Consider the following 14,838-nt stretch of genomic DNA (forward strand, 5'->3'; position numbering starts at 1 on the left):
TCCCGAACTGTGTTTGTGCTTCGAGCACAAGTCATGCCCATGTCATGTGCGCTCCCAAGGTGTCACAAAAGTCATTCTGCCATATCTGGAGTATCTTTCTACAAGTGAGTGTCATTATTCACTAACATTCCCTAACACCTTTATTGGAGACATAGAAATAATCAAATCATTATTTCTATTCATAGGCGATGGGAATTGAGGTGCCATAGGTCTTACTTCTGTCAATATTGCATGTTTCCCCACCATGACCCCATACTGTTGAGACAGTGGCTTCAAAGCGTATCTGAGCAGTCTTTTCACTTTTCTCAGACTCAAAGGATATGTTCCAAACACTTCGAGCCCTCATACTTTTACTTTAGCCACAACTAGAAATGGCTGAAGCCAGGTGCTATCCCCACTATTTTCTCCCGGAAACAGGACAGCAGCACGGTAGTATATTAATTTTATTTTGTGATGCAGAGAGTTCAATACACACGTGGGGAACGAGCAGGCCGACAGCGCCGCAGAAGCAGCACTCTCGTCTCGGAACCGGACCCGTATTGTTCTGCTCAGAGGAGACCGCCGTTCAATTCTGCGACGTCTAGTGACACCCCTGGCTTCCCGCCAACGGACAACCGACATTCTTCCCCCCTCTATGTTGAACAGAGTTGATCCCATGCTCGCTTTCCGCATGCCACGAAACACATCTCGTCAGGATGCTGCATTAATCCACCGCATGCGCCTCGATGTGGCCTTTACAGCTCAGTGGCGTTACCGCTTGAGACAAATTGATTCTCCCACCTGTTGCCACTGTGGTGCTCTTGAGGATCTGGAGCACATTCTTCTTCATTGCCCTCACTACGAACCTTCCCGAATGACACTCTCCGAGTCTCTTCGTCAGCTGGACTCTCGCCCTTTCTCCCTACCGAAATTGCTTGGTCCCTGGCCCAATCCAGCCCAGCAACGCTCTGCGCTCAAAGCTCTTCTGACATTTCTGGACACCATCGGACTTCGATCGTTATTGTAAAGGGGCTCGTTATTTTATTCCCCCCATTCCACCAAGCACTGGGGTAGAGTATCGCCTGTTGCGATGAAACTCCCCACGCTCCAAGGCCGAAAATAAAGTTGTTGTTGTTCAATACACACTTTCGGGGTATTGGCAGCGTTTGCAACTGGTCGGTGGTCCATGATATTTATTCTACACTTGTCCATAAAGTATGCAGGAATGACACTTGAACAAGATGTGGTACATTACAATTTATTTCATATGCAAAAAGTGGTATGGCCTTTGAATAACAGGGCAAACAAAAGCAATCTTGGAGCAAGAATGAGGTCGTGTACACGCACGATTCCTGTCAAGAAAATAATTACTTACATTTGTTTTCTTTCTTACTTACATAATTACATCTTGTCACCTCTGGCAGGAGTAGGAAGTAATAATCAATATTTGTATTATAGTACAAGTAAGTAACAGTTCAACAACAGTACTAATGTCAGAGATAGGCAATAGCTATGACTCAGGTGCAACTAACGTGCAAGTTCCAAATCAATACCTCAATTTTGAGCATTATACAGTAAATGCTGTTTCAGTCAAACGTAACATTAGCTGAAAGCTATGGTCAACTCAAACACACCATGGTGCACAAGGATATTCACTCTGTTGTAAAGTGCAGTCCACTAGTCGAATTACTGCTTTGCTCAAACAAGAAGGGCTGGATACTGGCTGTTGCAGTTACTAAGTGTTTAGTGTGGCACACAGTAAAGTACACCTAAGAAATAGGTATTACAATGAATAAGCAAATACTGAAAACTGTTTAGTTGTACTGTGGTACAAAGCTTTACTATTAATACTTGGCTCCACACCCTGGTGATGCCTTCTTCTGTATCGCCTGTTGCGATGAAACTCCCCACTCTCCAGGGCCGAAAATAAAGTTGTTGTTGTTGTTGCCTTCTTCTGAAGGTGATGAAGCACTTTCACCTGTTTGCGAGGCACGGTGCCACATTCATGTCATTCCAGAGCATATGACTGCAGTGTCCATAGCCTCTGAAATTAGGATTTGAAACATTGTGAAAATGAGAGCGTGCAAGCAACAGATTTGAAAACAGTCTACATGCATATATACGTGCAGTGAAATTCCTTCAAGTTAAAATGAATTGAGCAGAAGTCTGTTTTGGTTAATCACATTGTCACGAACAATGTAACATAACTCTACCATAAAGTCCACTACACAGATCAAGAACATCTGCTGGACCACTACAGCTCTGAGCCAGAACATATCATCTCACTGGTGAAAGTGATCATGAAGCGGTTCCTGCTGTTGAGGCTGCACGAACTGTCTCGCAAGATAACAGAGAAATGCCAGAAGGCCTACATCATGAGCAAGCTGACAAAACAAGTGCTCTTCATGAACCAGTGAGGCGGAGGTCACGACAAGACCAATAAACGAGTTCAACCAGTCATGTCCGTTACATGTGCAAATTATCCTTTAATATTTAGGCGAGAAGCGTCCTACGTTTACTCAGAATTTATGCTACAACTACGACATCACCTATCACCTTTAAGGCCTCCCATTTTCCTGTGTCTGTGCGTCTGCTTAGTGAAGAACGCCGAGCTCAATGGAAGTCACATATCAACCCAGATCACCGTTCATGCATTTTTCAATATGACAGAGTAGCTTACAATATCTAAACTTCTTGCACAGACCAGGCTATATAGGTAACACGCACTGAAAATTTGTGTACTGACGTTCCTTCCCCGTAAGAAATTACGCAGCGTACGTGTTTACAGACATTATTTGTTATGCTAGCATAACCTGCGGTTGAAACAGGTATACGAGACCTGACATAAAAGGCTAACATAAAGTTGCAGCGTACAATATTTGGAGAGGCACATTCGGGAGGCAGAAAAACGAATACGTACCTGCACCAGCTGCCATTTTTGTTTTTGTTTTTCGTGGATTGTCTTGGTTATCTGGCGCTCATGCACTTCCGGTCGGCTTCGGCTACTACAATATGGGGAAGCCAGCGCTTTGCCGTTGAGGAGGAAAGTCCCTCCTTTCAACTCCTTTGCTCTCTCCCATTTTCCTCCTCAGGCCTTTGCTTCTAGCCTCTCGTTATGATTTCTATGGTGGCGACGGAGTCAGACGGCAGAAGGAGCGAGAAGAGGGAGGCGGAGGGTCAACAGCGAAAAGGGGTGCTCGAACGCCTCCCTGTAGACACAGTGCGGATGGGGTGCGCACGCTGTCCACAGATTAATGTATATGGGGAGTCTGCTGTTGTATATCCATTGGAGCATCCCGATTAACGCGTCCAGGAGGCGTTCAATGGATGCTCGGACCCTTCTCGGCTGTCCACGGGCGGTTAGTGGTTGTGTTGGTGGAACTTCTCTAAAAGGCTAGATCGCTGTCCATGCTTCAATTTAGCGGGTAGTGTTTTCTTGGAAAGCGGATAGATTCGATAAGTTTTACCGAATCCCGTATCGCTTTTCGCCGCCTCCAGGTCAATAAGTTATTATCGGTCCCATAAGCCATTGGAACGCACACTGTTTGAAATTCGTGCGATAAACGGTGTACGAGGGTGGTTCCATAAGTTTCCGGCACGACCAACTTTTAATAGTCATAGAGACGAAACAAGTGTATCACTTTTCGTCATAGTCATAGACAGGTATGCAAGGTGCACGTTTTTCTAATGCAGTGTGCTTCGTTTCCTACAGTGAGGTTTAGCAAAAATTTTTGTTGCAAAAAAGTAAATAATGGCTTCAAACCGACCGAATATTCATTGCACTCTTTCGCGTTCATGCCCCGCCCTGCGATGCTTTGGCGACAATAGAGACACGTCATTTTAACGTCGCGCACCTTCAACCATTCAAAATGCAGGACGCCTATACATTGATTTTGTTTTAATATCGGGTACTGAGGTCAATCCTAAACATATTTACAGTTGTCAAACCTAAGGTAGCCAGGTCAAGAGGTACCAAAAGCCCACAACATTCCATTTCATGTGCGCACTATGTTTTCAGCGTTGTATTGCTCCGCGAGGTCACAGCGATGTTCCCACAACCGGTTCTCCCCGCGCGCTGCTCCTTGTGTCAACGAGGCCCGTCATTGGCTAGGAGTCCGAAATCTCCCCCACCTCCGGTAACTGGAATGCAGCTTTGCTACACGTGCGAGACGCGTGACGTACATGCTCTCCGAGTAGGAAGGAGAGCCTCACGCGGATTATGCTCTCTGAATGGCATTGTTCCGTGCTAAAGACGCTCGCTAGAAGTAAATGAATTTCATAATTGGATATCGTGAGCCACGTTCTTTCATAGAGCATAATAACTGGAAAATATTCGTGAAGCTGTTTAGTGCCCCTTTAACTTCGATGCACTTTTGACACCTTTCAACCAGCATTCTTATACCCTTGAAAAAATAGTCCGAAGTTTTGTCCGCAAAACGCTGGAAAACTGCCCCTTGCACCTCACTATCGTTTTGAAATCTCCTTCCTCTGAGATCCCTCTTCAAGTTTGAGAACAGGAAGTAGTCACTCGGTGCCAAGTCTGGACTGTAGGGTGGGTGGTGGATTTCTTCGAAGCCGCACTCTTTCAGTGCAGCCTTGGCAACAGAAGCCGTGTGGACAGGGGCATTGTCCTGGAGCAACCGGGCATCTCGACTCAACCAGCCGCCCCTCTTTTCCTTGATGGCGTCTCGCAGTCGGTGCAGGAGTGAAGCATAATAAGTCGCATTCACTGTGGTGTTCCTCTCTTGGAATTGGATGAGGAGGACACCGTGACAATCCCAAAATATTGTTGCCATGATCTTCTTTGTGGATTGTGTGACCTTGGCTTTTCTTGTGGGTGCTTCTCCTGGTTTGCGCCATTCCATCGACTCCTTTTTCGAAAGGGAATTATAGTAGAGCACCATAGTCTCATCCCCTGTGACAATTGACTTCAATATTTCTTCGTTCTCTTGAAAGAGCTCCAAAATCTCTTTGGCACAGACGACGCGCTGTTGCTTTTGAACTGACGAGAGAAGTCGTGGCACCCATCTCGCACTGACCTTTTTTCATGTGAAGGCACTCGCCGATGATTAGAAAAACGGTTGTTTTGGAAAGCCCCAGCCTTCCTGAGATTTCCTTCACCTTCAGACGCCTGTCGCTCAGCACTTCCTCCTCGATAAGAGACAAATTTTCTTGTGTCACCACTTCCACCGGATGACCATCGCGTGGATCATCTTCAATGGACTCTCGCCCCAGTCGAAACTGCTTGGCCCTGTCTTTTACCGTTGTGTACGACGGAGAGGCTTCCCTGTACACGTTGTCCAGTCGCGCTTTAATTTCTTTAGGCGAAAGTCCCTCTTTTGTCAAGAATTTTATCACAGGGCGGTACTCGATTTTTTCCATTTTAACTGAAGAGTGCACCCTGGCTGTTTGAAATGCCGCCCTCCAACCGACAAAAGCATGGAGAGGGTTGAGGGTGGTACTCCGGCCCTCCAACAGATGGCGCCAGGCGTCCTTAATCGCATTTTCTACCTCGGGCCGGAAACTTATGGAACCACCCTCGTATGTGCGACGTCATAGTGGTGATATGTAGGCGTAGCCTTGTCGCGTGATTTCCTTCCAAGCAGTAGAGAGAAGGCGCACGATCTCTTGCACTCTCCAAGCGAAAAATATGACCCCTAATTCGCCCCACAAGTTGGGAACACAACGCAGCGCTCGTTTGCCCTTGTAGGCCGGATTTCGAAACCAATAGCTTTCGATAAATTTGCGTAGACACCGGCGCGGTGGACGCAAGCAAGCTGGTGGATTAATTCCATACCGGCAAACGTGAGCGGAGAAAAACACATAGACGGCAGAACACAGCAGCTCAAACGAGCAAAATGTGTCAATTATTACATTATTATTATTACGTACTTATTCTTGATTATTACAATATGTATAATGTATTGACAAAGCACTATTTTACGAACGTTTCCGTCCGAACAACTGTACATGGAAATTATTGTATATTGCAGGTCCGCAAATTGTACCCGCAAGCTTGCTTAGTTTATTTGTTTTGGCATGTCCTCTTGGTATTCCTTTAGTACACGGATTACCGCAGTACGGTCAAAGGGATAGCCATGTTTGCTGACACTGTGCACGCGTGTGTCGTGCTGGTAATTCAAAGCTTGAATGAGGCGAGACGCTGACGATTTCGCCGTATTCTCGTTCATTTATCAACCCAAAGTAGTCGTTGTTGCTTTGCGTACCCCTAAACTGCGTTTGAAGAAAGAATTGAGCGAGAATTTGCATTTGAAGTTGAATATTTCATCTGGGGCCCGAAGTAGATGAAAGGATAATTTCACTTGCAGAAATGGACTAGATGAATGTGAGTCTTATTCTATTCAAAATCTAAAGAGTTACAACCTCAAACTGGATAAGAAATGCGTTCAATTTATGTATCACACGCGCACTACGTTATCCGCGCAGTTGCACGCAGCATACCGCGAGCGCGAATGAATTTCCGGCGCTACAGTTCCGGAATCTAAGGTAGGTGCGCGATTGGTCATCTTCGTCATCCTCGGATGGTTCCGGCGATTGGGCTGCCGTACTGCGGTTAGAGCCACGCGGCATCGCGTCACCAGCTCGCGTGCCACAGTGGTTAGCGTGCTGGCCATGTCATGACATGACTTGGAGGTACCCTGGTTCGAATCTCATCATATGACAGCAGCTCAATTGTTGACGTTTGCGCCAGCCGGAGACGTTGGAGATGTCATGACGCTGAATTTCGGAACCACGGAGCGCAAAATGCAGTTCCACACAAACAAATGGAGCACTCCGCCTCACTAATGACTATGAAGCTTGGTTTCATCAGCCTGACGAACGTACTTTCGTCACAGCAAAGTCAGAAGTAAGAACTGTGACAACTCTCCCCGTGCTCCTATTTTTGAACATTGTAATATTTTTATAGGCGCTATCATGCTTTTGTATTATAGTGGACAACTTGCACCCTGATATGGGCGGTTATTCGCCGGAAATGCGGCGCTTTAATGCAGACATCTTCACGCTATTCAGCCGTCTTCAGAGTAAACAGCTCCTATGACGTCTGTTACAAATTCCCAAAAGCAGCCGTGGCGTCAACTTCGTGTCTTCCCTGTGTTGTTTATTGCTGCATTCAACAATATGTCAAGATACCAACTACCCCAACTTCGTACACTTGTACAAATTCCCATCTTTTCCATTTCATTCGCTTTTAGAAGGAGGAGTCTCAAGGTTCAAACTAAGTCAACGTGTCCTCCGTCTGTGCACTGCACGAGCAGACAACGGGAAGCGAAATCAGCGAACGAGCAGTGCAGCGCTCCAGAGTTGCTTTTCGCTGCTATGTGGCGGCTCCGGGTGTGCCATATCCCCGATCTGAGTGCGCCAAAAGAGGAGCGCTTACTAAACGTTCCCATTCCTCCTCGCGCGCATCAACAGTTAGCAATGAGGCTTGCTGCTACAAATTCAACATGTTCGCGGATTGAGGCAGTGCAAAGAAAACGGTCGCGGTAAGCTGGATTTCTATTTCACTTCAGAATATTTCTGTTTCAGTTTAGTTGCAAGCACATGCCAGGCCTCACCACACGCAGGAACGGAGTTCGGGCATTTCGCCGAGGGAACCCACAGGTCAGAAGAGCCAGTGTCGAAAACAATCTTGAACATTTGAGGGGGACTGCCGATTCCTATTGTACCGTAATACTCGGCCTGAAAACAAAACCAGGGTTTAGATACAAAGACCACCTGGCAGAGAATTACGATAATACAGGGTGTTCAAAATTAAGCTTTCACTAGCACTTTATAAATAGGCAAACAAAAGAAAACTGGTGCTATTTTTTCTGTTCCTTGAGTAAGAAACAGGTGCTACATAATTAGCAGCACCTGTTTCTTACACAAGTAGCGTAAAGTTATCATCCGGTTTCCTGTCATTGCTTGCGTAGCGCTCGTGAAAGCTTGATTTTGAACACCCTGTATATCATGCATTTATTTAAGCCGGAAGCGAACAGAGAGCCTAAAACATTTTCTCAGTGCAACCGGGCACACGAACGTTGGTGTCCGGAATCAATTAAGAAGCTGTCCAAGTTTGCTTCCACTTCGAACCTTCCGCACCATTTCGAATTTGCTGACTCGACGTGATAGTTTACTATAACTAAATGTATATTTTCTTTTCTGTACCTGTATGAGTTAGTCAGGTTGAGTTACTCAGGTACGCGGTCGAACACATAGACCCCCGACTAATCCTCAATCTACGTGAGTGTACACCGTCTCGGCTTCTCGCATCTGTCAATGAATAATCTTAATCTAAAATGCGTGCAGAATTAAGTAATTAGTCCAGCAGTAGAGTTAGGAAATTTGTCAATAAGTAGATAATTAAATATTTAGTCACTTAGTTACACGATCACAATAACGGGGTTTGTTGCTTCATGGTCAAGTCCGGCGTCCATGCTGAACGTATTCGAGGCCTATGAAGGGAACACAGTAGTTTAGAAATCGTAACTTACGTCGTTCACATTAGTCAGAGGCACGACAATCTCGCTGTCGTCAGAGACGTTGATGGGCCTTTTCAGTATAGTGTCCGCGGGCATGCCCTTTGTGAGGCGTGGTATCCGGGCAGGGGGGATCCTGGTCAGTGGAATGCTGCACGCAAAATGCAGAGATCAGAGGTGGGCACCCTCGCGAGGGCTTGTGAGGGTGAGGGCTCCCTCACCTCACCCTCACCTCACGGAATTTGAGGTGAGGTGAGGAGCATCTTTTGGAGCAATGGTTGAGGTGAGGTGAGGAAAAATCTTCCTAGAAGACGCTGAGGTGAGGTGAGGTGAGGGACATTTTCCTTGGGAAAGACTGAGGTGAGGTGAGGAAAATTTTCTGAAAAACTTTTTGAGGTGAGGTGAGGTGAGGAAATTTTTTCTCCAGAAAGCCTGAGGTGAGGTGGGATGAGATACATTTTCTGAAAAATTTTTGAGGTGAGGTGAGGTGAGGGAAATTTTGTTAAAATTTTCTGAGGTGAGGATTCCTTTTTCATGTGAGGTGAGGACTTTTTTTCGTGTGTCGAGAGAAGAAAAGGGAAAATTTGTCCGAAAATTTTTAGGTGATATGAGGCAAGTTGGCAAAAGGTAGTTGTTAGGGCTGTCTTCTTTACTTTATTTGTTTTTTCAGTGACTGTTGTAAACCAAACGACGCGAGCCGTTGCACTCCACTATCAATAATCGCTGCTTATTGGCTGGTCCTGAGTCCTGACGATGGGTCTAGAGACTCTGTCTGCACATCTCACAAAAAGTAGGGGGCACGACATTGGGTGCACTGATGACGTGACACTCATACGATTATGATTCACAAAGCTGCGCTTCGATTCGACCACCACTGTAGCGCTCGACCTATCGGATGCCATGCGAAGGCGGTGAACGAGACAATTAGCAATGCACCTGCCATCCCACTAGCTGATGGCGAGCGGCCATGATATAATGCGTAGGACATGATCCGTAAATAATTTTAGCTATCATCGCCATTCATCAGGTACTCACCGCAGTCGTGGCGCTTTCTGGCCTTTGTTGCGCTTGCGCCACAAACACCTACAGTCACAATCTACCGCTGAAGCAGAGAGTCGGGACCTGATGCTTTACTCTCGATACTTGCTTTACGCTGCGTACTTTCGTCATTTAAAAAAAGTGAGAAGCGTCGACCTTGAGCAGGGAGGGGCACCCTCCTAACTGCAAGTGAGGTGAGGGCGCCTTGAACCCCCTCACCTCACGGAATTTGAGGTGAGGTGAGGTGAGGTGAGGGAAAATTTTTTATGCAAGGCTGAGGTGAGGTGAGGTAAATTCTCTGAAAAGGTTTTGAGGTGAGGTGAGGAAAGATTTTTTCAGGAAAGGCTGAGGTGAGGTGAGGTGAGGAAATTTTTCGGATAATGTTTTGAGGTGAGGTGAGGCGAGGAAAATTTTCTGAAAAATTATTTGAGGTGAGGGCAGGCGAGGAAAAATCTCGGAATTTTTTTTGAGGTGAGATGAGGTGAGGGAACTTCTCCGAAAAGTAGTTGAGGTGAGGTGAGGTGAGGACAAAGCTCCGTCCAGGAAAATTGAGGTGAGGGCAAAGACCGTGAGGAGTTTTGCCCACCTCTGGCAGAGATAACTATAATGACGTCGTAGTGCAGAAAACATTGCACTGCCCCTCGGGTGTGCGTGTCACACGGCTGCTTCAATCAAACGTGCGTCTCGTTTTATTGGCCCTCCCGTTCGCCCTTCGTTCGCTTCTATAGGCTGAACCCACACTATTGGCGAATTCGGGTGGTCATTGTATGGCAACACGGCCTAGCGCTCGGGAACTGCTAGTTCGGCGCCCGCGCTGCATCAGATGATCGTTGAGTACCAGGAATCTAGTGCTCTAACTCCCTTGTCTGCTGCTGGGGGCGCTATGGCTCTCCCGGATTCCGTCGTCTGCTGCTTCATGCGACACGTTGTTTATGGCGATGGCATAGCATATCACTGTCGGCAGCGATGTTCTCAGTCTATTAAAGGGCCTCTGCAGCGAAAATCTGTCAGGTAAGCGTTGAACACACGCAACACTTTCTGTCACAACACGTGCCATCCGCGGAACGTTTCACTAATATGTTAAATGCTGTTGAGCATCCGTGCTTCAGCAGACTCGTCGGTTGGGATGTGAAACGCCCTAGCCGAGTGCGCTACACAGGGATGTATTTTACGTAAAGCAATGTATTTCTGTAAACATATCCTGCAGTGCACAAGTGCTTGTCAATTTGTCATCTTGTTACAGTTCTCACTTTTCCCTCTTTCGTCCTACAATTGCTGGTTCACCATAACAAGCATTTCCGAGGAGACTTCAGACCGAGCACGTAGAGGAAAGCACTGGTAATGCTATGAAGTGGTGATACGGGTTATGCTAAAGAAATCGAGCGACGCTGTGGAAGCATGAACCAAGCATCTACATAGCATACTTGATGCTGTGATCTTGTATTGAAGGGGTTTGTACACTTTCGTAGATATGGTCCATTACATCATGTTTGTACTCCATGGCAGAATACCGAGGAAAAGAATTATTATTCTACTGGCAGTACTTAGAGATATACCAGCAGTCGAACACAATCCCGAGCAAAGCGCAGACATCAGAGAGCTCAGAGTTGCACCCATTCCCATTGGCAGCGGTACGCACGTGACTTCTCATGCGCTGCCTGACTGGTGTCGGCTGGTTTACAGCCTTCCAGTCTTGCACATGGTTTCTATAATATCGTTAAATACCCTTCGGACCCTGTTTGCCCGAAGCCTTTGTCGCTGCTTTGGAGTTTCAAGAATGGCTGAAGCATGGCAAGTCCTAGCTGAAGCTGGTGAACTCCCGGTGGAGGTCCTCCGTGAGCGGGAAACGGCTCGACACTTTCTACGTTTGCGTACGCACATTCCTTGTCAGTCGTCACCCACTCCTCAGGAAAATTCGATACCGTCCTGAAAGTGATTTCCATCGCGTAGCGGAGAGGACACGCCAGGCTCTCACTAGCTTCATACCTGATATCACACCACCGAACGCCCCATGGTCCCACCTTCGCATATCTTAGCACGTCTTTCGGACCTCCAGGACCGCAGAGATCAGGTTCCCCCTCAAGTCCTGCGAGCCCATTTTTATGCTCTCGTAGACGCGAAGTTTTCTACCTCTACCGCCGCATACACCGATGACGCATCTCGAAATGGCAAGTCCGCGTCGGCATTCGTCATCCCATCCGAAGGTTGAAGGACGTCGCCTTTCGCATGAAACCTCATCTACAGCTGCGGAACTCTATGCCATACTTTTCTTTCATCAGTACATCGTTCACTTTACCCTACGGAATTGGGTGGTATTCACTGACTCAACATCTGCGCTGCAAGCAATTAAAAATTCTAGCATCCCGGGCTCCTCCGCACCGGTTGGTTATGCGTGTGCTAATGGCTTACAAACTTGTCTACGAAGCAGGGCGCTGGCTCGTTCTCCAATGGCTTCCAGCCCATTGCGAAGTCGAAGGCAATGAACAGGCTGACAGCGGCGCCGAAGCAGCTCTCTCGTCTCGGAGGCGGACGCGTATTGCACTGCTGACAGGAGATCGTCACCCCCACCCCGCAATGCTGAGGAGAGTTGGTTCAGCGCTCGCTTTCCGCATGCCTGCACATATCTTCCGTCGAGATGCTGCATTAGCTCATCGAATGCGCCTCGATGTGGCCTTCACAGCACAGTGGCGCTACCGCTTGAGACAAGTTGCCTCTCCCCACTGCAGTCACTGCGGTGCTGTTGAAGATCTGGAGCACATTCTTCTGCATTGCCCACACTACCGACCTTCCCGAACCGTACTCTCCGGATCCCTCAACGAGCTAGACTCCCGCCCCCCTCTCTCACAAAATTGCTTGGTCCATGGCCACATGCAGCACACCAACGCTCTGCCCTCAAGGCTCTCTTCGCCTTTTTGGACACCACAGGACTTCGATCTTCATTGTGAAGGGGCTCAATATTTCATTCCCCGCATCACCGCCAGCAATTGGGTAGAGTATCGCGTCCGGCGATGAAACTCCCCAGTCATCATCCAGTTGTTATTTTATTCCGGAAACGTTTAAATTATTCTAGTTTGTATTGTCTAGTTGTGTTGTTCGAATTTCGTTTTTAGGAAATCCAACACTCATAAGCCTCGTGTACATGAACCCGAGAGGAGCGGGTCGAGTTGACTAGTGGACTGAATCGAACACGACCCGACGCCGGTAGGGTAGTGTCTCCTCTTCTCTCCAGCCGGGGATGATCGCACCGGCGACTACCGAGACGAGCCGAGCGTGTCGGATTCACCTACCTCTTACTGTCGGGTTAACTCGACCCTACGCGAAGCGGGTTCAACACGACGCGACAGTGTATACATGAGCGAGTCGTACCCGACCACCCAACTCGACCCCCACCCTTCGAGTACATGTAAACACGGCACCAGAAGGGTCACATGTAGCATTTACTGTATAGCAAAAGTTACTGGGTACCCTTCAAAACATCCTGTTTTTGGTATATGCGCTCTCGTAACAACAGGCTGAAATGTTTGTAGCTCTCCTGCTTGTTCGCAGGAAGTATGTTAAGTATTTTAAGAAGATAGCGGACGTATGAGGAACAGTGGGGCAAAATGGGCGATTTTGACTGCTGAAAATAAAAATTGCAATGAAATTTCTTTGGCACATACTTCGGACCTGATTACCTCATCCTAAGCCATAAACAGCTCAAAATGTACTACTTCTTCAGTACTACAGTGACGAATTCAGTCTCTCCTTATTATTTTTTTCGTCAACATCAACACCCACTGTTTTCCTCTTCCTCGTGAACTTTGACCCCGCGTAGATGGGGAAAGTGTCGGCTTTTTTCACTAGGAGTTCAGGAATCAAGGCATCCACGATAGTGTTTGGGAACCGAACTGCCGGAGTTCGAGCAGGGCCATGGGATCATTTGATATGGAATTACCCAACCGGCTTCACGCGCATACCTTGCATTGTGCGTACCTGCACTAGTTAACCCTTTTAAACCACAGCAGAAACGCGGTTCTCTGATCAAATTACGTGGAAAGTCAGTCGAAGGATGCAATCCTTTGCGCGTAAACGTATACTTGAAAATTGCAGTGTAGCTCTCAAGCATCTTACAATTCGGCATTAGTCCGTATACCCTGTCCCGGCACCTCAGCGGTGATTTCAGTGTTCCAGCAATCGCTCTGCCTGCTCGATGATTCACTCTTGTGAATCCGAAGCGTACAAACACAGGCACTCTCCTTTACTTACGTCAAACATACCTTAATGTCCCTGCAGCAGCCGAATGGAATGCTATATAGAAGAAAGCCCCCAAGGCACCGATCACCGTCGTGAACAGCATTACGGCGGTTGTTTTCAGACGAGTACTTAAAACAGTGCCGAAAACGACGAGACTATCAGAGTACCTTCCTGGCGCATCTTACTTTTATATTCCTAGGGAGACTCACATACTAGAGCAGCACTTTAACGCTGGCCTAGTGAACCGTCAAAGTCAGCATATTCGCGCCTGAGCCGCGTACGCGTCATACGCATCGCGCTATTCTCGAAACTGCAGCGTTTGTGAAACATGACTACTGAGCCATATAACATCTGCGCTAAGTTAGATTTGTTTCATTTCTTTATACAGCTTTTTGGCCCTATTTTTGTTTGTAACAAATCCCGAAATTTCGGGACAATAAATCTTGGCCTTCCTCAGAAGCAGGAGTTCGTGGTAGAGGTCCCTGCAGAGGTTTACGGGACACGCGAGCGACGATTTGAGTCGTCGCCGGTTCTTGTCCCGTCCCGTGCTCGTCTTGTTTGCGTCCCCTCGTTGCTCCTCTGACTCAATGAAATGTTACCGTTCATTCGTTCGAGCGACGTAAGTTTTCTTCGGCGCGAAACCCTGTAGTGGCGAGCAGAAGTGGGCTCGTTCACTCGTTCAGAGGGGTGGCGCAGTGAGGCGGTAGCGACAGCAATCCAAATCTCATCGTATTCGAGCGATATCAAACTATCGTCGTGTGTCACTGCCAGCCCATCCCCTTGAGCGGGTGAACGAGCCTCGAGAGTGGGGTGAGATTCCTTCCCTCACGGACGGCTCTAGTGCAGAAAACTATCGAACCAGACGTGTAAGCCTTCCCCTACCCCTTTCCCCCCAACGTGCCGCCAATACAGGCAGGCAGGCAGATCGCTCGAAACCCCTACGCCCCCCACCTCCGTTCCGGGCTACGCTGTATGGCTGATGAAAAAGTATGACGCTCGCGTGTGTCGCAATCGTTTTTTTTTCCTGACCTGCACGTGTGAAAATAGTGGGTTTTAGTTCATCGTACGCTATCGCCTTTGCGCACGCAAAAGATAGCGTGGTGGTTCT

The 14,838-nt window shown here is 47.6% G+C and overlaps 1 protein-coding gene across 1 annotated transcript in view; it reads right to left on the reverse strand.

The window, feature by feature from the left end:
• LOC135378422 (cathepsin D-like) overlaps positions 1-13,939 on the reverse strand; it is a 32,562-nt gene extending 18,623 nt beyond the window's left edge. The window contains exons 1-3 of the mRNA XM_064611450.1: positions 13,754-13,939; positions 8,475-8,610; positions 7,557-7,680 (exon numbers count right to left, since the gene is read on the reverse strand). Coding sequence (XP_064467520.1) covers positions 7,557-7,680; positions 8,475-8,610; positions 13,754-13,833 — 340 coding nt within the window. The 5' untranslated portion in view covers positions 13,834-13,939. The remainder of the gene's footprint in view (positions 1-7,556; positions 7,681-8,474; positions 8,611-13,753) is intronic.
• Positions 13,940-14,838: the final 899 nt, after the last annotated feature.

The sequence above is a fragment of the Ornithodoros turicata genome, chromosome 1 (assembly GCF_037126465.1).
Source record: "Ornithodoros turicata isolate Travis chromosome 1, ASM3712646v1, whole genome shotgun sequence".
Classification (NCBI taxonomy): Eukaryota; Metazoa; Arthropoda; class Arachnida; order Ixodida; family Argasidae; genus Ornithodoros; species Ornithodoros turicata.